At 42.3% G+C, this 23,350-nt stretch overlaps 1 protein-coding gene across 1 annotated transcript in view; it reads right to left on the bottom strand.

Moving 5' to 3' along the window:
- The window catches only part of ARFGEF1 (ADP ribosylation factor guanine nucleotide exchange factor 1), a 172,473-nt gene that overhangs the window by 51,221 nt on the left and 97,902 nt on the right, over window positions 1-23,350 (bottom strand). The window contains exons 10-19 of the mRNA XM_045006311.1: window positions 20,937-21,171; window positions 13,833-13,932; window positions 13,546-13,685; window positions 13,129-13,237; window positions 11,652-11,853; window positions 10,261-10,372; window positions 9,213-9,418; window positions 9,041-9,125; window positions 3,928-4,099; window positions 1,709-1,860 (exon numbers count right to left, since the gene is read on the bottom strand). Of these exons, the coding sequence (XP_044862246.1) occupies window positions 1,709-1,860; window positions 3,928-4,099; window positions 9,041-9,125; window positions 9,213-9,418; window positions 10,261-10,372; window positions 11,652-11,853; window positions 13,129-13,237; window positions 13,546-13,685; window positions 13,833-13,932; window positions 20,937-21,171 (1,513 nt within the window). The remainder of the gene's footprint in view (window positions 1-1,708; window positions 1,861-3,927; window positions 4,100-9,040; window positions 9,126-9,212; window positions 9,419-10,260; window positions 10,373-11,651; window positions 11,854-13,128; window positions 13,238-13,545; window positions 13,686-13,832; window positions 13,933-20,936; window positions 21,172-23,350) is intronic.

The raw sequence follows: 23,350 nt of genomic DNA, 5'->3' as shown, positions 1-23,350 counted from the left end.
ATATTTACAGTTTCTCATCCATTCCTCATCCTTTACTCTCCACATTTCTCCTCAATTTCTCTTCTACCTTTTTCGTTCCTTGTTTGAGGATGTCACCCCGCCACCTTTTTGAGCAATTCCTTTTCAAAATAAAAAACACTTACTTTAAAAATACACCCCTTTTCTTCAGCTTTAGCTGTAGTAGATAAAGGGCTTCAGTTCCTCCTTTGAAATTAGGCCTTACTGGTGGGCAAAATAATGAGAGGATGAACTATTTCACCCATCACTCCCTTTTGGGGGTCCTTAAAAGAAAAGAAATGTTAAGGGGGAAACTGTCTGCAGAGGATGTCTGACATTTGATGGCTGGGAAGCAGGTGGACTGGAAAAAGTACGCTTCACTGTCATGGCTGCCATCCCAAGAGTCTCCTGGGACCACAGGATTCAATGTAAGATCACTGGGCCTTTGTTGTCCTGATCTTGAAAGATGTTCTGACTAAATTAGGCCAAAGACCAGTCGACACTCCCACCTCCACTGGCTTTGGCTAAATCCCGACCACCACCTGGGATGTTAGATTTTGGTTCCTGCTGTCACCCCTTCCCCCCATCATGTATCCTTTTCCTTCTGTTTCCTACACCTCTCCTTTTGCCTTCTGTGTCTGACTTAGCCAGCCTTTAACTGCCTTTCCTTTAGTTTTTGTATCTTTACAAAAAGGTTGAAAGGATTTTTAATGGTGCGCACCATGGTACTAAGTAGACCGAGGGCTCTGTATTCAGAACCCTGAACCTTGTTTAAAATTATTGTTGTACAGTAACAGAGCCATGTTAATATCTTTGGCCTGGTCTACATTGGGGAGGAGGGGACGGGAATGGATCTAATATACGCAACTTCAGCTACGAGAATACCGTAGCTGAAGTCAACATATCTTAGATCGACTTAGACTGACTTACTTCGTGTCCTCGCGGCACAGGATCGAGGGCCGCCGCTCCCCCGTCGACTCCGCTTCCGCCTCTCGCCCTGGTGGAGTTCTGGAGTCGACGGGAAGTGTGTTCGGGGATAGATGTATCACGTCTCGTCTAGACGTGATACATCAATCCCCAACAGATCGATCACTACCCGCCGATCCGACGGGTAGTGTAGACATACCCTGTGACTCTCTGGGCCCATTTATTCCATCAAAATTAATATAACAGAACACACAAGAATGGAAAAGGAGGGGGAGCAGAGAGAAAGCAGGAGAAAGGGAGAGGACAGGTAGGAAGCTTTTAAAATAGATATTAAAAAGTTACTTATGCAAATGAAGACTTATCATTCCTAAGCAGCATGACATTGACAGGCACAACATCTTTCAGTAAAACAACTAAATGGTGCTTCTTATTGGTTTGGTAATATCAACGTGGGCTCTATTTCTAAAACTGTGGTTTTTAGCCCAGGATACGGTTATAAACTCATGCAGGTAGCACCCCCTCAAGTTATTTAAACACTTCTAAACTTCCAGGATAGATTAAGTAATGTGATTTTTTTTTGAACAATTCTGATTGTTTCACGTTGTAAAAGAATTAAAGTCCAGTAAGATTTAGATTACTCTTCTGGAAGTTTTGAAAGACCGAACATTACCACTGAAATAATATGGAATCCCACAGTATTTCTAATAATGCCTTGCAATCACAGTGTTCCAAGTTAACATTATATACCCATGTAGAATTTCAATACAGAACATGAGAATCTCACCTTGAACATTGGTCTCACATGCTCCAAATGGGTTGCACTAGTAAAAGGTGCCTGAACATGGCTCACTGCTTCCATGAGGGCTTTTGCTGTTTTAGCCATCTGTTCCATTTCCAAGTTATATAGAAGTCGTCTCTGTTTTTCACTAGCAACATCTATAACACATTTTTCCTTTTACATTTGTGTTTTAGTCAAGGCTTTCTCACAGAAAGTAAAATAGTAATTTAGTTACATTAATCATTTAAATGTTGTATTCTGATATATTTAGACACTAATGACATCTAAAAGTTAATGCAAATTTATCTTGTTTGTTTATACTGTAGTATAAAATCAAATTACATCAATGCACTAATAACAAAAGTATGTGAGTAGTGAAATGTTTGTTTTTTAAATGATAGTTTACCTTAATTTTAGTCTATATAGAAATAATCTATATAATAAATCATAAAGCTTATGACTGAACTGAAGCAATCTATTTTAAGAAGAAATACTAAGCAACGTATATGGGCTGGATTAATTTCACAAAGTGGACAGAGATTTTATATCAAATTATCACCACAGCGAGGAAGGATTAAGTGTGGAAAGATAAATATTTATCTCTTTCTCAAATGTATGTGGCAAAATGCCTTAACACCTTTTCGTGCTGGTATTGAAGCTTCTATCTCAAAGTGAGGGACAACCCAGAGAGAGTACAATAAAAAGAAATAAACACTTACATTTTCAGGGAACATTTAATTCATCAGAGTTTAACGGCTTTATAAAAAGGAAAAATAAACTGCTAGACAGAAACAAGCTGAAGAGCAGGAAAAAAGAGGTAGCTACAGATGGAGACTTTTGACATTGGAAAGGAGTTATGAGCAGAGTGTTCTTGGGGGCTAGTTTTAGAATCATTCATTAACTATATATACAGAAAAAATTGGGGTAGCTTTATAAAAACAGAATCTTCATATTTGCAGAAAATATGAAAACCGAGTGCACACAATGAGGAACCGGCAGATTCAAGAACATTTGGATCATTAAAATGATGGTCCAGAAGACAAACTGTTAAATGTTTTTTTAAATTATTTAAGGAAGGAACCAATCTAGGGAATGTGTGCTAAACGAGCAATCATAAGCCATAATGAAAACAAGATTTTGAAGTGTTATTGTGGGGAAAATCATAGAATATCAGGGTTGGAAGGGACTTCAGGAGGTCATCTAGTCCAACCCCCTGCTCAAAGCAGGATCAATCCTTAACTAAATCCCCAAATCGCCCCTCAAGGATTGAACTCACAACCGTGGGTTTAGCAGGCTAATGCTCAAACCACTGAGCTATCCCTCCCCGCATTACTGCATTAAAACAAGATATTGCTATAGGTGATGGACAGGATACAAAACAAAACGTGATATGGTTACTTTATTATAAAGGTCTCCTGTGGAATACTGTATACAGTATTCATCACTGTACAACAGCAAAAACTATGCTACCAAGGAAGTGCTGTGTAGAGCAACAAAGATGACACCTGGACTAAATAATATCAATTCCGAGGCAAGATAAAGTCAGAATAAACCCAGTTTAATTTACACAAGACTTCAAGGGAGCATAACTGACTTTCAAAATTAAAGTCAATTACTGCAGAAGATGACATAACTGAAGCCAAAAAGATGACCTGAACAAGAGCTCTGTATAGCTCTAAGGCTTTTCTCTCTAACCAACAGAAATTGGTCCAATAAAAGATATTACCTCACCCATGTTGTCTCGACAAAAAGAAATGAATTGATGGGTATGGGCAAAGAGTAAGAAAGCGAGAATAAGATTAAATTTAAAGAGGGCAGGAATTTTGGGAGCCAGAGTTCTTAAATATTAAGTTCACAGAAAGAATCATTTAGTACTACATGTAAGAACCTGTAAAATTAATCATCATAGGTTCATGTTTCATAAGATACAAAAGAAGAAAGGGGAAAAAAAAGTGAGAGAGAGAAAGCAAATTGAACCTCATTTCAGATTTCCTAGTGCATCCTTTCCTCTGTGTTTCTCTTAATATGTATGTTTTTCAGAGTAGGTACTCGTGTATAGTATGGCACTGAGATTACTACTGTTGCTAAACAAATAACTATTCACAGCGACATTAAACAAGACGCTGTTAGTTTAGTACACCATATTCTTAACACCAGGAGACCACATTATGAAATAAAAGAGCCAACATTTATTCTGTGACGACTGACACACTGCTGGTACTTACTTTGTTTACTAGATTTTGTGGGTATTACTAGTTCTTTCGTTTCCTTCATAGATATCTTCTTCCCTGCTATTTCATTATAGATAGCTGACAGATACTCCTCAGGAAGGTCCTTACTGTCATTGATACCTCTGTTCATCTTAATATACTGCTCCTTGGTCATTTTGTTCTTTACCTGGAAACCAAAAAGAAGCAAATAGTATGAATGAGAGAGGCAAAGGGGAAGATTTTTAAATGGATTTAGACACCTAAACAGGCAGATAGGTGCCTACGCCCACCAGATAATCACCACTGACATTTTCAAAGTCACATCTCAGGTGTTACCTAATCCCTCAAAGTGGCTAAGTTTCCGCCAGTCAGCATTTTCAAAACGGTCTAAGTGCTGCTGCCACCCCACCAGCGGTAAGGAGGTGCTAGAACAGTTAGCTCAAGCCAAAGCCCTGGAGGCTCCAAAGCAGAATTTTTAAATTAGGCAAGGGAATGCTTATCTTGCCAATGGGGCCTGATTAGGGTGACCAGATGTCCCGTTTTTAAAGGGACAGTCCCATATTTAAGCTCTTCTGCAAATGTCCCAGCTTTCTTTTTAAAAACGGGCAAATTGTCCTGTATTTTCTGTCTTTCCTCCCCATCAGTACTGGTGGGTCCTGCTTCTGGCCCGATCCCTGATCACTAGCTGCCTGCCCACCAGCAGTGAGTTGGGGGTCCAGTGGCCAACGGGCGGTGGGTGTGCAAGGCTGGTGGCAGGGCCAGACGCTCCCCTCGCTGGTCCGTCAGTGCAGCCCTCGCTGCATGCTGGCTCTCGGCCCCGTCTCGTTTCCGACCAGCACTGGCTGTGCGCTGCAGTGGTTGGTGAGTGCAGGCAGGCGCTAGGTGGCAGCCGGTTACGTGTCTCCTCTGCAGCCCACCCATCAGCCCTTTATGAGCTCCCCCTCTCGCTGTCCTCTCCCTGCTTTGTCCCTTCACCCATCCCAGCCCTACTGCTCCTCCATATCCTCCCCGTCAATGTGTGTCCCGCTCCCAGTGCAGTGCGGAGAACCAGTCCCTGGTTGGAGTGCTCAGCTCACCAACAGCCTCGCCGGAAGGCTCCTTCCTTCCCCCACTGTCGCTGGCTGGGCCAGCGCCCCAGGAAAGCCCAAGAACCTCCAGCCTGGGGCGCTGGCTAGGAGGAGCCAAGCCCTGCACGTGCCAAAACCCTGCACAGCACTGTCACAGGGAAGCCTCTCCGCCCCTCAGCTCAGCTCTGGAGTGGCGGGTGGAAATGATTTCCAGCCTGTTTGCACCCCGACCCTGCAGGCTCCACAGCAGCGACCTGGGCAGGGCCTTAGCACCCTCTTCACCCACCCTTCCCCTGCCTGGTTATGCCCCCAAGACCCACAGGGCTGCTCCATTCCCTAGGCATCCTCCCCCACTGACTCACCTCTCTGGCTGGTTTGCTGAAGCCCCTGCAGGCAGGTTCCCTGGGCCCTGGTGCACAACCCATCCTTAGGGCTTAACCCCTTCCTGCCCGTGCTGTAACAGGGGGACAGGAGGTTGCTGGATTATGTCAGTGGCCAGCCTGGAGGTGTTAGCTGCCTTTTAACACTGTGTGGGCAGGAAAGGACAAGGGGCTTCCAGCCACAGGGGAGAGGGGAGTGCGGAAAAGATGAATTCTGCCAAGACACAGGCCAGGTCATCTCTCCCCCCGGCCCATCCTCCCCTGTGGCTGGAAGCAGCTCCTGTCCCTTCCCTCCCACACAGTGCTGAACAGCTGCTGCTGCCACATTCTGGTGTGAACCCTGGCAGAAATCTGGGGAGGGAGGACATGCGACCCTGAATGCCCCCCATGTGTTGTCTCAGGAAGACACAGCGCCAGGTACAGGAGAGGCAGGTCTGTCCTGGGGGCCCAGCCAGGCATAGAAGATGGAGAGGTCCAGGAAAGGTGGGTCAAGGTCAGTCGGTCACCCCCCATTTGAGCGAGGTATAGGGGCACGTGTGTGTGTGTGTTTGTGACCTCTTCCCGAGTGTGTTGGGGGTAGGGGTGTGTGTGTCACCTCTCCCTATGTGAACCATAAAGCCTTAAAGATAAGAAGGTAAATAAAAAGAATACAACTACACAGTATTTTTCTTTAATAGGAGCTCAGTCAACTTGATGTTAATTTGAACACTGGTACTGTGTAGTTCTGATTGCCATTGAACTCGCCTGAATACGAGTAATTTTACCAGGTGTCCCATATTCAGCATAGCAAACTATGGTCACCCTAGGCCTGATCCTTTAGGTGTATACTGAGCATGTCTAAGACCTGATACTCCTTAGACCCCACAGCAAGAGAGCCAGATGCAGGCTACTGACAGGCAGAGGACACAGCACATGCACAAAAGACAGCAAAACGTAGGATGAGCAGGACAGAGAGAGACCTCCAGCTGCTGGTGGACTACCTAAGCAGCTGACTTGCAATAGGTGCCTAATTCCAGAAGAGGGTTCACAGCTGGTGGATCCCAAGCAGAGAGAGGTGCTTATCTCTGAGCCATCAGGCAGGTAACCCCAGGTTAGCCACTGATGGTATGTCTACACTGCAATTAAAAACACACACCTGGCCTGGGCCAGCTGATTCTGGCTCGCAGGTCCCAGGCTTAGGGGCTGTTTAACTGAAGTGTAGATGCTGGGCTCAAGGCAGAGCTTGGGCTCTGGGACCCTCCCACCTTGCAGGGTCTTAGAGCCCAGGCTCTGGTCTGAGCCCGAATGTGTACACTGCAGTTAAACAGCCTCATAGCCCAAGTCAGCTGGCCCAGGTCAGCTGCGGGTGTCTAACTGCAGTATAGATGTATCTTTTAGGCCAATGGTTTTAAACCTTTTTTCATTGGCGGACCCCTTTGGAAATTTTAGACATAGTCTGCAGATTCCCAAGAGTCCGCGGGCCACAGGCTGAAAACCACTGCTTTAGGCACCTTAGGACCCTTTCCTTTCCCCAACCCTTTCCCTGCATTTCATTCCTGGATAGCTTAGGCTCCCCACACAGCTGGCTGGCTTCTGAAAATCCCTTTCTTAAGCACTTAACTATCCCCAGGCACTTTACAGGGAACCTATTCAGCATGGAGCCACCTAACTCAAAGCTGAAAATTCCATCACATAGTGGGCTGCCCAGGGGCTAGGCATTGCTTCACTCAGCTGAGCAAAGCCTAAAACTATTTAAAAATCTGGCCTAAAGTTCATAGAAATCATGCTAGGATTCATGAACTCTAATGAAATATATCCATTTATCCAACAAACTGATAACTTTTCTCATTTGTTGGTGAATTGAAGAAAGTTTGTCTGCTCAAAAAAGCAATTCTCAAAACTGGTACACAGGCAAGTGCAGACTCTTCCCTATTCATGCTCTGTTAATGTACCATAATCCTGTTTTATCCTGAAACACCCCTGTGGTAACAATTCTATTCTTAGTCATCTCTTAGTGTAGTGGGGTGGTTACCCGCTCCTGCCCTTCGGGGCTTAAAACAGGCCAAGAGAGGGCTGTGGCTGGGGCAAGAAGCCTGGGCTGATTGGGGAAGGTAGGCTCAGCTGTGGCCAAGCCCCAATCAGGCCCAGCTGGCCCCTATAAGAGGCAGTGAGCCAGGAGCCCAGTCAGTCTCCCTCTGTCTGTAGAGGGAGAAAGGCCTGGCTGCAAGGTGCTAAGTAAGGAACCTAGATTTGGAGCAGGGCTGGGAAAGGGCCATGGAGCTGGGAGCTCCAGCCTGGAAAGCCCCAGGCTGCAGGCCTGCCGACAGGTCTATTAGGTACTGGGTTGCAGGAGATAGCCCATAGGTAAGCAGAGGCAGCAGGTCTAAAACCCCCTTTGCCTATGATGAGCGGCGTACACTACAGTCTGCCCGCAGTGAGCAGGGACTAGATGGGGACTGTCAGTAGCCTAACACTGAGGTGAAGCAGGGATAGTGGGTGGAGGTTCCCCTGATACTGAGTGGGTTCTGCAAGGTGGGGGCAGAAACCCAGTGAAGAGACATGGGGGCCAGAGTGAGGTAAGGCAGGGCACCGGCCTGCAGAGGGTGCTCCTGGCTGGAAAATGAGCAATTCTTGAGGATGATCAGCAGGAGGTGCTGCAGGGGTGAGCCTGCACACTTACACTTAGATATACAGCATGTGTTGAAACTAGAGAAAATTTACAGAAGAATCCCACCAGTTCAGATGAACCAGTGTTACCACCAGTAGGAGCCCTACAGCAGATAAGACTCCCACAGCTGGACCTGTTTTACCACCAATTTAAAGCAAGCATAATTGAAACCATGGTCAAATGGGTCCTGTAGCAGGAGTCTACTCTACGACTCCAACAGGGGCAAAACATTATTTCATGTGAACCCAAGGACTTTTTTAAAAAACATTTCCCCAGCGTAGACAAGACTCACCTCTCATTTATATGAAATGGTGAAATTATGTGGGCATTACATGATACTGATGAACATATGGTAGAGATTAAGCCAAGATCCAAACTAGTCAATAAGCATAAAAACAAAACAAAACTATTATGGCACACAGCCTAAACAATCTAATCTAAGTTTATTACTTTTTCAAGGTTAAATCAGAGGTGGTACCAAATACTCTAATAATTTCAAATGTGGTGAGTATTGCATTTATAAAGGAGCTGCACTGACTGGGGTCTTTAAGCATAATTTTCCCAAATGGTGAAGTTACACGAACCTCTTTTAGTTTTCAAACTGGATGGAACCAGGGCAGATTTAAGATAAAACAGTAGTTAGTATCTGCAAGAATTCTGGCTTTGATTGTAAAACCAGTCACTAAGGAGAGTAGTATAATATAAAAACCAGTGGATATAACTCAATTCAATTAAAGCTAAGAAAGAAAGAGAGATCTCACTGCAAGAATGGCCTAGCAGACTTGAACTGAAAAATTCAGAAGCAAAAGAAACACAGATTGTGTGTGTTATTTAGACGGCGCAGACTTATTAATGTTAGACTTCAGGTAGTACATCAGTATAGAGTAGAGCACAAAAATATTACAAATACATTGCGTAAAAGTTGAATGCTCTTATGTTAGAAATTCTGTGACATGCACCTAGTCATTTAAAAGTACAAGAAATGTTGTTTCCATGAAACCTGACATATGAGAAAGTTCTTTATAGCAACATACCTGTGGGCTATGAAGATCTGTCGTTAACATGATAATTGAGTAAGCTAAGACATATGCAGTGTCTGCACTAGCAAAAAGGGTTTGCCTGAAAAAAACAACGAAGCCACATATTACTAATTCTTACTCATTACTCAGTTTCACAAAAACATTAAAATAAGAAAGTACTGCTTACCCTTGGTTACATTCTAAATATCTAGCAGCAAATTTCTCCATTAGCCGATCAATTTTCTGAGCCTCTCCTGGAAGACGGAATCCCTCTAAAAACATGCGTAGAGCTGATACAAAATCCTTTCCTGAAAAGTCATGTTGGTCCACATATGCATACATGACTTCTTTGTTAAATTTATCATTGTCTCCCAGGAACTCTCCAACCTGAGTCTAAAATAAGAATGAAGAGAAAGGTAGAATACCAAAACAACATGCTGCATTTATGTACAGTATGCAAAAACTGACACAGCGTATTTAAAATCTCCTATTCATAGCATTAGGAATCTTTTCCTGCACCTTTTTCCTGGCTTCTGATTGACTAAGTCAACCTAGCACAATGATCTAAACAGATACTAATTAGATCATATCCAATGAAAGCCCTGCATACTTAATGCTGCAGAGCTTCCAAAGACAGGGAAGGAAAAGGTGGGCTAGCAGCAGATGAGAACTGGAAAGAGTGGCACACTGTGCTACACTCCTTCACAGTAAATATTTTGTTCACATGCAAACAAAAGCAGTTCTTTAAAAAAATATTTGTAATGTTTCTCCACTGGTCTGTAAATAGCATATTTTTATTTTAGCCACACACACCAGAACAGTGTCCCCCTGGTGTGCGCTCTTCTGTCTCCTTTTTCCTCCTCGCCATTCTGTTCATTCACCATTTTGTTCCACTCCATGTGTTACATGCATGCATGCAAAAGATAGCAACAGCGTATCAAAAAAACCCTTGTGACAGGTCAACTGCACTGGCCATTTCCTGTTCTTCCCCACCCAGTCTCTTTAGGGGAGGGTGTAGTAAGTGGGCATGCAATGCCCTCTTATCCCTACATTCCTGGATCCAATGTCCAGTAGGCCACACAAGATCCAATGTGAGGATTTCTTCTTCCCCTTACTCCTTTGTACAGGCATAGTACACTCTAGAGCATTCTAACCCTATGCGCTTTATAATTAGTGTAAACAGGTAACAACGTAAGCACAAATATCAAACAAACTAAAATTACCAGTTTCCTTACCGAGTCTAATCTTTCCTCTTGATGCAAGAACTGGGCAATATCTTCAGGAGTAGTGCCAAGCATTCCCTGCTCTTGCAGGTACTGTATTCCTCTCTTTGGTTTCTTATTAAATCTGCATAAGCAATGTCAATATGGTATTAATTATAGTAAACATCTCTCTCTCTCTCACACACACACACAGATAAATAAGACAGTCAAGTTACTGATATCATAGGTAACATCAAAATAATTTTTTTATTTGCTAATCAAAGTTATTTTAGTTATCTTCCTCTGCTAAATTGGCCAAAATGTACATAAAGTAGGGACAGACCACTCCCTTGTCTTTTCTGCAAAGACTGAAGAGGTTAGTCTTCAGTAAGGATTTAATATCTGCCCTCAACCATTCATCATGGGATGCCTTTTAGTCTTTCAAAACCACTTTCTCTTGCTAATGATTGCCAGTACTGAGGTACTTAACTGAGCAACTCCCTCTAAAGATGGTCTCAATGTATCTAAGTCCCCAAATCACTGAGCAATACAAATATTCTTCCTTCTTTTCAACCAATGGAATGTTAATGTGGTGCAATATTGTCCACACAAGTCCAGGATGCTGGAGATTCAAACTGTCTGGAACAGGAACTTCTGTTCCACTTAAATTCCAGAATAAAAAAACATTCTGAAATGAAATGAAACAATGAAATTTCCCACAGAATGGAAATTTCAAAAATTAGTTAAAAAGATCAAAACACGTCATTTTGATCTTTTCTAAATGCTTGAAGCTCCTTGAGTTGCCTGGAGGCCAAAGAACCTGCCAGGTAGGATGTCATGGGGTGGTAGAGCCTCAGAACTCAGAACAATTTTCTTGTGAAAATTGAAATTTTCCTGTGGAAAATTTTAATTTTACCGAAAATGATTTTTCTGTCAGAAAATCATTCTACCATACAATTCCTAACCATTTCTAGTGAATGTCTTAACTATTCTCCAGTTCACATTAGAACAGGGCCATGAAATAACATGCAGAGAATTTCCTTTAAAGGAACTAATACGCAGACTTTTGTCAAATAAGGCATTACAAAAAGTAAGTCAATTCTTTTGACTGGTCTATTTATTGTATGAATCTAATATACTTTTTTATCCAAGTCTGGATCCCCTTCTTTTATGCCAGGAGTGCGGCAGAGGCAGAATGCTCATCCTCTCTAACGGTAAGGAAACAGGCTAACATACAGAGCATTGCTGGCAGCCTCCAAATGGAGCAGCATCTAGAGCTCTCCCATCAGAGGAACATCTGCTACATCCAGAGGTTTTTGGATGATGGAAGAGAACTGAGGGAAGAGTGGAAAAAACAGGGGAGTCCTCAGAGTTCCAAGAGAGCCTGAGAATCCACCATTCCATGGGTGACAAAGTACACTTACAAATCTATTCCTTGTTCTATTATTTCCTTCTGTTGCTTTAGGACCTCAAACTGCTCTGGGTTGTCAGTGCCAGACATCTGTGTGCTGTAACTGCCAATTCCTGATGAAGCCGTGGAGTCCAGGGAATTTAAGCTTCCATATCTGTTAATTGTCTCTGGGTGTTTGGTTTCATTATTCTCCTGCTCTGTAGGTTTTTCTTGGCCTACAAAGTGCAAACAAAGGAAACCAAGTCTTGTTTTCAAAAAGTAAAACATACTGTAAAAACTACAAAATCCCAGTTCAGAAAAAAATCTGAAAAATTAATTAAGGTTTATAAAGTTACTTTACTGTTAAATAATAGAAACCCGTGCCTAGCGTATATCAAAAAACTTTTTCACAGCATAAAATATATTTGAAAATGAAGTTTTACATTAGAAGTGGTGTTTCTCAACATAATATTGATGGCAGTTATCTTGCCAAAACCAGTGACATGGATGTGGGATAACGGTCTTTGTACAAGAACTCCTGAACTCTAATCGTTAAGTATTTCCCCTCTGATTACCAGGAACAAGCCATACTGGACAAACTTTTCAAAACTTTGTGCTTAAACTGCCTGGTTTTCAGAAGTGCCAAGCAACTGGTATTCCCACGGACTTCAATGGGAGCCCTGGATGCTCAGCATCTCTGATAATCAGACCACTTTAGGTGCCAGTGTTTAGCTACTCAGTTTGAACATTCTGGCCTTCGCCTCTCAGTGCCTCTGTTATCCCATATATCACATGGAAATAAGAAATAGTCATAAAAATAATGAGCATTGTTTACGGCTATTATTATTTCATCATCTGTGGCTCTGGCAATTACTACTGGGCTTTACCTTAGAAAACATAAAAAGCAGTCTCTATCCTGATTTAGTATTAATCAAAATAACATGAAGTTTAGTATTTAAAAATTAGGGGAGATTGAAAGTCTCAACTCAGAGTAAGTTTTATATAAAACAGCTGCACAGAACTGTTTTTCTAATTAGAAGGGTGTAATACAATTGAATTAAGTAGCTTCTGATGTTTTACTAATCCAGGAATTGAAATAACTCAAGATCAGCTAGGCTTAAAACAAAATTTTTGCACTGAAAGTTCCATAAGAAATTTAACAAATGGGACATATTGCTCACTTGTTTGTGCAGCTTCTTGTATTAATGCAATAAATAGCGTTTAAGTGCTGCAAGCTTACTAAACCATTGTGGCTAAGTAGGACGTGTTACACTTAGCTTTCTTAAGTGCTTATACAACTGGAAACATTTTTTTAAAAGCCTGTATTAGAAACTCAAGAGCTTGTGCATTTTTGTGAATATTAGGTATGACTGCCAAGCACCTGAACAGCACCATTCAAATAACCTGATGGATCAGGTTACCTAGTTATTTGAGCAACTATGGTGACGCTCCTGAGCAGCACATCTCCACTCAGTAAGTGCTAAAGCATAAAATATTCCAAAACATCTTACCAAGGGTTGTCTGAGAATTGGGATTAACATACTGATCCTTACTCCATTCTACCATGCACTTCAAGATTGATACTAAACATTCCAATCCTTTCTTTCTCAAACTTAACTCCTGGAAGAGATTTCAAAAGTTGGACATTTTAATGTAATGAAAAGACTATTTAAAATACACCTCTACCTCGATATAACGCTGTCCTCGGGAGCCAAAAAAAAATCTTACCACGTTATAGGTGAAACTGCGTTATATTGAACTTGCTTTTGATCCACCAGAGTGCACAGCCCCGCCCCCCAGAGCACTGTTTTACCGCGTTATATCCAAATTCATGTTATATCAGGTTGCGTTATATTGAGGTAGAGGTGTGTTTTATATGCATCATTCCTACAAACTCGTAACTTTATAAAACTTGCCAGAATACCAACCTGAATATTAGTCATGCCAAGTTCTTGGCTACCCCTTCCTTGAGCAATTTTTGATAGGTCATTAACCAGTCTTTCAAATATGTTTGCTGCATTTAAGTCACAGTCATAGTTTACATAAATATCCACTACACTCTGGGCATCTGTAATAATGAAATAAAATGAAATGTTGATAAAACTTACGTAGCAATAGAAATAGGAATAAAAAAAATAAAAAATTAAAAGATATTTGCACCTGCAACTTGTCTAGGACACAAACATAAAAATCAGAACCAAGGGATTGTTAGTACCTGCACATATCCTTGTCAGTGTTTGTATAACCATCCATTTATGATCAAATGAGCTAGTAGATGTTTCCAAGATATATAGGAAAATTTCTTTGAAGAAAACCTAGGAATTATTTCAGGAACAGAAAAAAGCCATCTATTAAATTTCAACCACATGTAGTTCTTATAAACACATTTTTTTCCAATTACAGTTTTTGACTCTGAAGGCTAACATTCTGATCCATGCAATACTGAATGCATGTAGATAATATATGAGGCAGTCTCTTGGGGTGGAATATGTTTTCACTCATGATTAGTAGGTTTTACAGTCTGCAGGACCTTAAAAAGTCACTACACATACAAATGTAGGGCTCTTCCCAGAAGTAGTTATAGATTCATCAAGTCTGATGCCAGAAGGGACCACTGTGATCATCTAGTCTGACCTTCTATATAGCACACGCCATAGAACTTCCCCAAAATAATTCTTAGATCATATCTTTTATAAAAACATCTATTCAGATCCCAGAAGGACAGATGCTGGCTGTATTGTGGGACAACTTCATCCAAGAGAAAATACTCTTGCACAGTACAGCTGCTTAATGTTTTTAAAAATATCCATTTTCTGTAACAGACTTGCAGATCTGTTTGGGCTTGGGGGGGGGCGGTTATTAATTCATAAAAAAGGTCCCCACTTCTTATGAGAGAGATGGCACAAGGTAGAGGAGAAGGATGAGTCCACATGATGGTTTAAAAGTAACATAACTCTGACAACCTTCAGTTGAAGCGGGTTGTAGGCATATGGAGAGAGGTGTGTATTCTACAATCCCAGATTACAGATGTTGGACACTTGGCCAGAGAGCACTATCTTTGCCTCTGACTTCTGGGGGGTGGTGCCATGGACCTCACATCTCTATTGCATGAATCTGGCTCTTACTTTTTCCTCAGAACCACACTTTCAGCTTTCCTTCATCCAAACTGTTGAGGAGGGAGACCTTTGGCTTCATAGCTCCTTTCTCTTCCTTTCATAGAGATCCATAATGTAGTAATCAACTAGAATAGTGGGGTTGTGGTACCGAGCATGCTTGGCAACTAGATTGGGCAGAGTATGAGAGAGATGACAGCCCTGAGCTGTCATATGAAGGACATACTGATGGTGAAGTATGCCCATAGAACAAGAAACAGTCACAAAGACTCACAGAACATGAGCCCAAGCAGCTGCTCAAATTACCTCGGTGTGAACAGAACCGTTAGTTTGCGCCATCTCATAAAATACGAACTACTGCATCAAACTATCTTGCTACTGTCCACTTCTGAAATTTAATCTCTCCCCCCCACTGGTTGCTATTAGGATAAGTCTATTTTTGCTTTAGGGTAGAAACATCCACTTATTTGGGGAAAAACAGCAACAGTGTTCTCTAAATAACTTTGACAGTAAGCATTTTTTTAAAGCAAGACTTGACCAGATGTGTAGCATAGATCACCACCACACAGAGCTCTTTAGATTATATATATAAAAAACCCAGATCAGCAGAGCTCTCTAGTTAATACTCACAGTAAAGAAAGGCCACTGGGAAGTATGGAGAGATCAAGGACTACATCCTTTTTTAAGTTGATTTTATTTGATAAAAGCATTATTCAGGGCCACAATACCAAGAGTTTAAAATAATATACATAAATAATCACTACCACACTGAACATATCCCTTCCTGCTAAGACAACTTGTTTTAACATTTACAGAATCTTTCAAATGCAATACCCACAGTGTTTCCATATTTTGCAGAATCTGAACAGAGCAGCATATACAAGATTAATTTTTTCTCAGACTGCACCCTTATTTGTTATGTATTAGCACATATCCATTGGTCCTGGGGGAATTCTGCGCCACTGTGCATCCGCAGAATTTAGGCCCCCCCACTGATTTCTTTGCTTCCCTGCAGAAAAATGACTTTCTGATGGAGAAGCAAAAGGAAGCAACAAGAGCAGTCATGCACCCTCGCCAGCAGTATGTTTCAGGTGCCCACGGAAGCCGGCAAAGAGGTAAATCACTGTGAGGCAGAGGGCAGGACTGGGGAAGACCCAGCTGGTGGCTCCTACCCTAACGCCGGGCTCAACTGCTAGTCCAAGCTGGGCTGAGGATGGGACATCCTCTTCCCCTGCATGGCATCCCACCCCCAAATTTTTTCCTGAGCTGTAGGAAGTTCTGCAAACTCCACCCACACACAAAACTTCCTGCACCTATTGCTCCTCAGCTGCATGGAGAGGGATCACTATACAGGGAGCTGCTCCCCCATCCACCCAATCCCGACCCCCTCATACCCAGACCCTCCTGCTGAGCCTCATGTCCTCCCCTGCACCCAGAACCCTGTGATGAGCCTCATTCCTCCTGCACCTGGACCACCCTGATGTGCCACCCACCCCCGGATCCCCACTGTAGCAAGCCCCAACCAGCTGCACTTGGATCCCCACCCTACTGAGCCCCATTCCCCTGCACCTGGACCCCACCACTGAGCCCCCCCCAAACCCAGACCCCCCTGTGGAGCTCTACCCCTGCCCCCCATACCCAGACACCCCTCCTGCTAAGCCCCAACAACCTCTACCTGGACCCCCTCTGCAGAGTCCCGTTGCACCCAGAATCCTCCCCAACAATCCCCTGTGCATCTAGATCCTCCCTGGACCTGGATCCCCCACTGAGACACCCACAACCAGATTGCTCCACTCAGAACCCTCTCAACCCACACCTGGATCCTCCACACTAAGCCCCTCCACAGTTGGATCCTGCCTTGTTGAGCCTTCCTGCCCACACCTGGTGCACCTGGCAGAGAGGCAGAGCCCTGGGGTGTTTCTGGGGCAGACCCAATCCTTGCACTCTGTCAGGGTTGGTTGCAGCCTCACCGCTGAGTCCATGTCCCTGCGGGGGGAGCTGCACAGAGATCTCCCACCTTTGTGCAGCCAGTTGTCTGTGCTCCTCAATACCATATTTATTTGACAAATAGAATTTGCAGAATTTTAAAATATTGTGCACAGAATTTTTATTTTTAATGTTTTGGCACAGAATGACCTCAGGAGTAATCCATACTGCTAGACAAAGAGTCTGGAAACCAGTAAATGACCAGTTTCTGAGATATAATCAGTGGAGGTTCCAGTACTAAATGTAGGAGTCCTAAGTATCAGAATTATGGGCCCCAGGCTTGAGCTATGAGGATAACATGAACTTTGTCCTTTTCCGCCCTCCAGACGACTCTCCGAGGAAGAGACATACATTAAATTCAGTCAATAAGAAATAAATCTATAATGCCCAGATCTCTGTGCATCCATGAAGAGACCAGACTTCTGGCTTTTGGATGGTCTTTGGACAAATACATCTGGGGAGAAATTAATTTTCTGAAAATTGTGGTGACTGTTTTTTTAAGCAACCCTCAGGCTGATTTTAATGTCTATTACTTGGATAGCTGAGAGGGTGGTTTGTTTGTTTTTTTAAACCACCTAATGACAAGAAAGTTTAAGTACTTATCTTTGTTCATCACAGGGAAAACCTGATGGCTATTCACAGGTGGGGGGACACAGGTAATAAATCATCAGGGCCTAAACCCCAGTAAGTCTCCAAGTTATTATAGCCATGCTATTTGCACAGACTGACAAACATTCACATGCTTTTCTCCCACTCTCAACGACCCTTTTTAATATGATCAAATTACCATTACAATGATGATTCATGCATCAGTGGAAATACATGGAATATATGGACCCTTTCAGAAAGATTGTTACAGTAAGATGAGTGAAGACAGAGAGAGCTCCCATATGTGGGTGGAAAGAAAGATGAGATAGCAACCAGACAGATTCTGATCGAGCCCAGAGGCCATTCTGACTGTTTAAGTGCAATAAAATAGTTCAAAATGAAAAACGATGGATGACAATCTGTGGTCTTCTTTCTAAATAGCCCAAGTGGAGAGCATCTTCCTCTTAAACAAGCAGGTTTCCAAGCCTTCCAACAGAATATAGTGCTCAATCTCAAAATCAAGTGGTCAGTCTGAGGAATTTCATATCTACGTGGAGAATCCTACCCCTGATCCTGAGACAAGCGATTTGGTGTAATAGAAAGCACAGCTTGTGGGTCTTCTTACCTCCAGGAGCTCACCACAACTGCCAAGCCCAGTCTGGGGCTAACAATTACAATCTGTCCATGCCTTTTGGACAACCTATAGGATCAGTGGTATCGAGAGTACACATAAAGGAACTCCTAGCTGAAGTCCAGGATAAAATATATCTGTCAAAAATTATGGCTCCTGTGTTTCCTTGAAACAAACCAGAAACATCTCTCATTTTTCTTAGTGGCAAAAGAATGCAGTGATGATCTGCCTTATTTGTGGGAAAGGGAATACAGGCTTGACTCCTTGAGATATCATGCATGGTTGTACTTGTTTGAGGAGTCTTCTAAAATGATGTCTTTTTCAGGTAAGCACAAAGCCATTAAAGTGATCTGATGATGGATTAATCTCAGAGCATGACAGCTTTCTGAAATGGAAATGGCAAGACTGGCCTCTTTCCTCACAGCTGCTATGGCAGAACACCGTAGAATTATCCCTCACATTTGAACAGTTTTAGATTTGATTACAGGGAAGAACTTATCTATATTGTGCACTTATGGGGTCCCCATTATTGTTGTTAATATATTTATACTCACAACAACCCTGAGAAGTAGCCCTGAAGGATTCAGCACCTGAACTGATCATCAGTACAGATGGTAAGAGAGATAGGGAGGGGACTCCAACATGATGTTCCTCCTTTGTCTACCACAGCTGAGAATCCTGAATGTCTTGGAGAACAAACAGCAGCATATCCATGGCGGTTAAATGTATAGAGCACTTCCATAACTAGCACTGCAGAGGCTTCAGACAGTATTATGAATGGCATGGAATAGTTACCCAATGCCATAAAGCCTAAAAGTCACCAAAACCACCATATACTTTCAATGAGACTAAGGCCTTATAGAGATTACTGCTTCCTGTTTGTCTTAGAATCTGCTCTTTGGTAAGAAAGCTTTAATAGCTGTGGTGTCTGTATGGGCTTTGATAAATTCCATCCTTGCCGCTGAGATGAAGATGGATTTCTGTATTTATACCCAGGGAGCGAAACAGCATGCACATCCTTTGAGAACTGAGGACACGGATGAAATGGGATCTTATTCAATCACCAAAATACAAGCAGATTTGTGCCTTGATGCTTGAGGAGAGTAGCCACAGCAATCAAATGTTTTGGCTTTTTCTAGAAAAGGAAAACAGCTAACATGTTTTCAGATACAACCAAATAAACCTAAGTACCAATTAGGCCACTTTTGTTCTAAAAGTTCTTGCATAAAATACAATTATATTATATTGTGCACAGCTTTTAAAATATTATATTCTTGTTTTATGCCCTATACTCTAGAACTAAAACTTCTGTTTGCATGACTGAACTTTGCTTGACAGCAGAGTTTATTTGCAGATTTTGTCACTTCAGAATCTCATCATTATCCTTCATCAATACTGTACAGTCAATTAGAAGATTATATAATTCCCAGTTTGGAGATCTATTCCCAGATTATTTACATTTTGTATATAATTTGGAATAATGTATAACATTATGCATTATTTACATATAATATATAATGCATTATTACAAGGTTATGAATGCCTTTCCTTTCCTTGAAAGCTAAGATTCTACAATTCTGTAAATATCTACTTTGGTCACAAAATTACCATGTGTACTATACTGTGGGTATATGGATTTCCTATCTTTCATTAGAATCTGTTCCTGTATAAACGAGGTGAAAGTATGGCTTCCCAGAGAATTAACACACATTCACAGTCAAATATGGTGGAGTTGTGTTGTTGTTTTTTTAAAGCAAATTTGACCTTTGACCAATAACCTGAGCTCAGGTGATGAGGTAAATAATCATTTGTCTCTTAGAAAGAATTAAGATGATTACTAAATTAGTACAAATGAAACTAAAGCTATAATGCAAGTAAAAGGAGGCGAAGAAACGTAAACGTTATTTTATAAAAGGAGCCTGAAGCCTAGTAATTAGATTGAGGCTTATGGGTACCAATAGTTAAAAAGGCCATGTTAGGCCTAATAAGAGATAGCATTAGTATGTAGCCTTGGGTCAGAAGATTAGCAATACATGTATCTTGTGATAAACTGTCTAGACTGAAAAGGCTTTATTTAGCCAGCCATCCTTAACTGCATTGTATTGAGAATCTTCTATGTGCACAAATGCTTATGACAAATTGTCAGAACCCCAAAAATGGGTAGCAGGTATGACAAATATGGACAAGAGTCCAAGATTTAATCAAATATTGTCTTGAAAACAGGTGGGTATAAGAAATAGGTGCTTAAAAAAGGGAATTAACTTGACCCTCAATGGGACCTCTGGATAGCAGGATGGTGACAAACTGTAACACTTGATCTCTCCTTAAGGGGAACCCACAGCACCATGGATTCACGAGTATATGTGACATGGATTCTGATTTTATTCTTGTTTTCTAGATCTGTGATTTTGCTTATATTGATCGTGATAGTAAAACTCACAATGGCTATGTGGGTGTTTCACCAATCAACTTCTTCATAATATCCAAGTGCCACCAAAGAACAAATCTTTTATCAATGACAAAAGCATTTTTCACTCCAAATTAATCATGCCACTGCCAAAAGGATTTCCTAGTAATTTCTGTGTGGTAAGTTAACGAGTCAGAGTATTAAGATTTGAACATTAAATTATTTAAAACACATACATTAGAACTGCAAATTCAATCTATATTTTCTACAAATATTCCAGATGACTTTCCATACAGAATGTTGGCCTGTCTGCTCTACCTGAATGATGTTTCAAGTGCATTATCAGTAACAGCTAAGATACTATCAGTGATAGCTCCCTTTGTCCTTGGGGGAGAAGGGCTTTTGGGCAGTGGGGGAGAGTGCAGCGGTGGGAAAGTTCAGATCTTCTCATATTGGGGAGCTCAGACTCGGAGAGAAACTTGGTGAACAGTATTTTAGAAAAATTCAGTGTTTCCAAAGTAGAAAAAACATTGAGCTACATGAATATGGTACAGTTAAAAAGCAAACAAAGTCACTGAAAATTGTATAACATACCTCGATCTGCATCTTTAGGTGTGTCTTGAAGTTTGAGAGAAGTGTGAGGAATATGGAAAGTGAAAGCTCAAAAACTTCTGGAACAGATGAAACTCCATTCTTGGACAATGCAACACAAAGATACTGCTTAATAGCATTTATAAACATCTCATTTGTCCTGAAGACAGGTCCTGCATTCTGTAGAATGGACAGAAGCAACTGCAATGAAAGAATCTTTGATCGCAGCTCATGAGACCTAGAATGAAATAATATATACCAGGTATGAACAAGTTTGTAGTCACAAGTGCAAAACATGCTTCTGGAAAGTTTTCGTGAGCCACACAATTATTTTGTGTTTCAAATACTTGAAATAACATGCTGCTGTTTAAAAACACTTTGTTAAAGAAAGTAGCAAAAAAGGTGATCTTAGTTCCAAAACAACAATTTGGCACATTTCAATCAGGCAAAAGTGTGTTTAAGCCCACGGTAGCCTTTTGCAGACCTGCCCCTCCCTCTGTCACCTACACCTACCCACACAATCCCCTCCCCTCCTGCATAGCTGTTTGGGGCTGGACATGGGATGGTTCTCCCCACTTCCTAATCATGAGAGAAAGAGAAAGAATTCTCTTCCGAGTGGCTTGGGAGGATGGGCTTTTTCTCCCAGAAATGGGGACACGGGGGAGAAGAGTGACAGTTACAGAATTCCACAAATTATTCTTTTCTCCATATGCTCCTCCAGCATGGAAAAATGAATAAGGGACCTGTGCAGCAAATATACTGCCTGATCTATTTAGGCTTTTTTCTCACCACTTAGCACTTGACACCTCACTTTTCTTTATACACATACACGATACACGTATAGTCAGAGGTCCTGTCATCAGTCTGCCACTTGCTCTACTTAAGAGCAGTCAAACTAAATGGCACACTAATCAGAAGTGCTGCAATAGCAAAGCGGGCTGTGTGAACAGTATACTTGCATTACAGACTAAAACTGAAGAACAATTTTGGAAACAACTCCCCCTCCCCCCCCACTCCCCAAACTAACAAAGAATGAAAAGTCAAACTGCAACCATAAGTTCTCCATGAAAGCTATCCAGGGGTGAAAGTAGAAATACAGATTTACCAGTCCGGGCTGGGTTGGGGCCGGCTCTGGCCCTCGGAAGTGGCGGGGCCTCGGTCAGAAGGGGTGGGAATGGGGGGGGTGGTGGTCAGAGCCAGTCGCAGCCCACCCTGTACCAGTAAGTGCCCTCCCTGTTCCCTGCCGGGGTAGCAGCGGCAGCTTGGGGCTTTGGCGGCAGTTTAAAGGGCCCAGGACTCGGCCACCGCTACCACCTCGGGCCCTTTAAACTGCTGCCGGAGCCCCCGGCTGCTGCTGCTACCCCAGGGCTCCAGCAGCAGGGCTCCGGCAGCTATTTAAAGGGCCCAGGACTCCCCTGCTTCTACCGCCCCGGCCCCTTAAATAGCCCCCCGAGCCCCACCGCTACCCCAGGACTCCGGCAGCGGGGCTCTGGCGGCAATTTAAAGGGCCTGAGGCTCCAGCTGCTGCTGGGAGCCCCAGGCTCTTTAAACTGCTGCCTGGGGAAGCCGGACCACCCCAGTATGGTGCACCGACTCCTGCTGGTACGCCGTAGCAGGGCATACCGGCTTACTTTCACTTCTGAAGCTATCCACCTTTTCAAAGAAATTTGAAAAGGTTATATTATATACATTCTTCTGGAAAGTAGAGATGAGAGGCATAAGAGAAAAACAAATGTAGTTGCTGAAATACTGTGTGCATTATCTAGCATAGCTTAGGACCATTTATATCAGGTGCATAACACAGATCCAAAGAGCATGGAAAGCAATGGGGTCCACCATGGACCACCGATGCAATCACAGGAAAATCAATTTGAGAATGATACCCTCAGATAGGGCTAACAAAATAACCTTTGTTCACTGCTAAAGAGAAAAGAGATAACATACCATCACTGCCATAATAACCTGAGGAAAAACTGTTCCATGATCACAAGTTTGGCAGTCAGTTTAAACCTCTGCACATTAGCAAGAATCACTGCAGGGAAGCCTCTGATCCCAGGATACCCAATGACATTTAACTGGTTTTTAAAGTACTATTTTCTTAGGAGCGAAGAATAGCACATTCTCACTTCTCAGATAAACACATTTGACTACTAGAAAGACAAAATTTTGACCCTGACCAACAATATATAATAATGGAGATGCAGCTGCAGTTTAGGGAGTTAAGGGACAAATTGCAACGAGTGTGAATAAATCAAAACCACTCCCATTTGGATTTTGCACTAGCCAAATAAAAGTGACTTCCTCCGATAGCCACTCTAAAAGTCCTGACTGATATGGTAATTACATTCTGGTAATTGTCTTGGGAACTAATGCTATACACAGAAGAAGCATGCTGTCTTAAAACTAGAGGTATGAAT

Source organism: Mauremys mutica, chromosome 2 (assembly GCF_020497125.1).
Source record: "Mauremys mutica isolate MM-2020 ecotype Southern chromosome 2, ASM2049712v1, whole genome shotgun sequence".
In the NCBI taxonomy this organism is placed as follows: domain Eukaryota; kingdom Metazoa; phylum Chordata; order Testudines; family Geoemydidae; genus Mauremys; species Mauremys mutica.
Note: the sequence above shows the minus strand (reverse complement) of the source record. Positions and strands in the feature narration are given on the sequence as shown.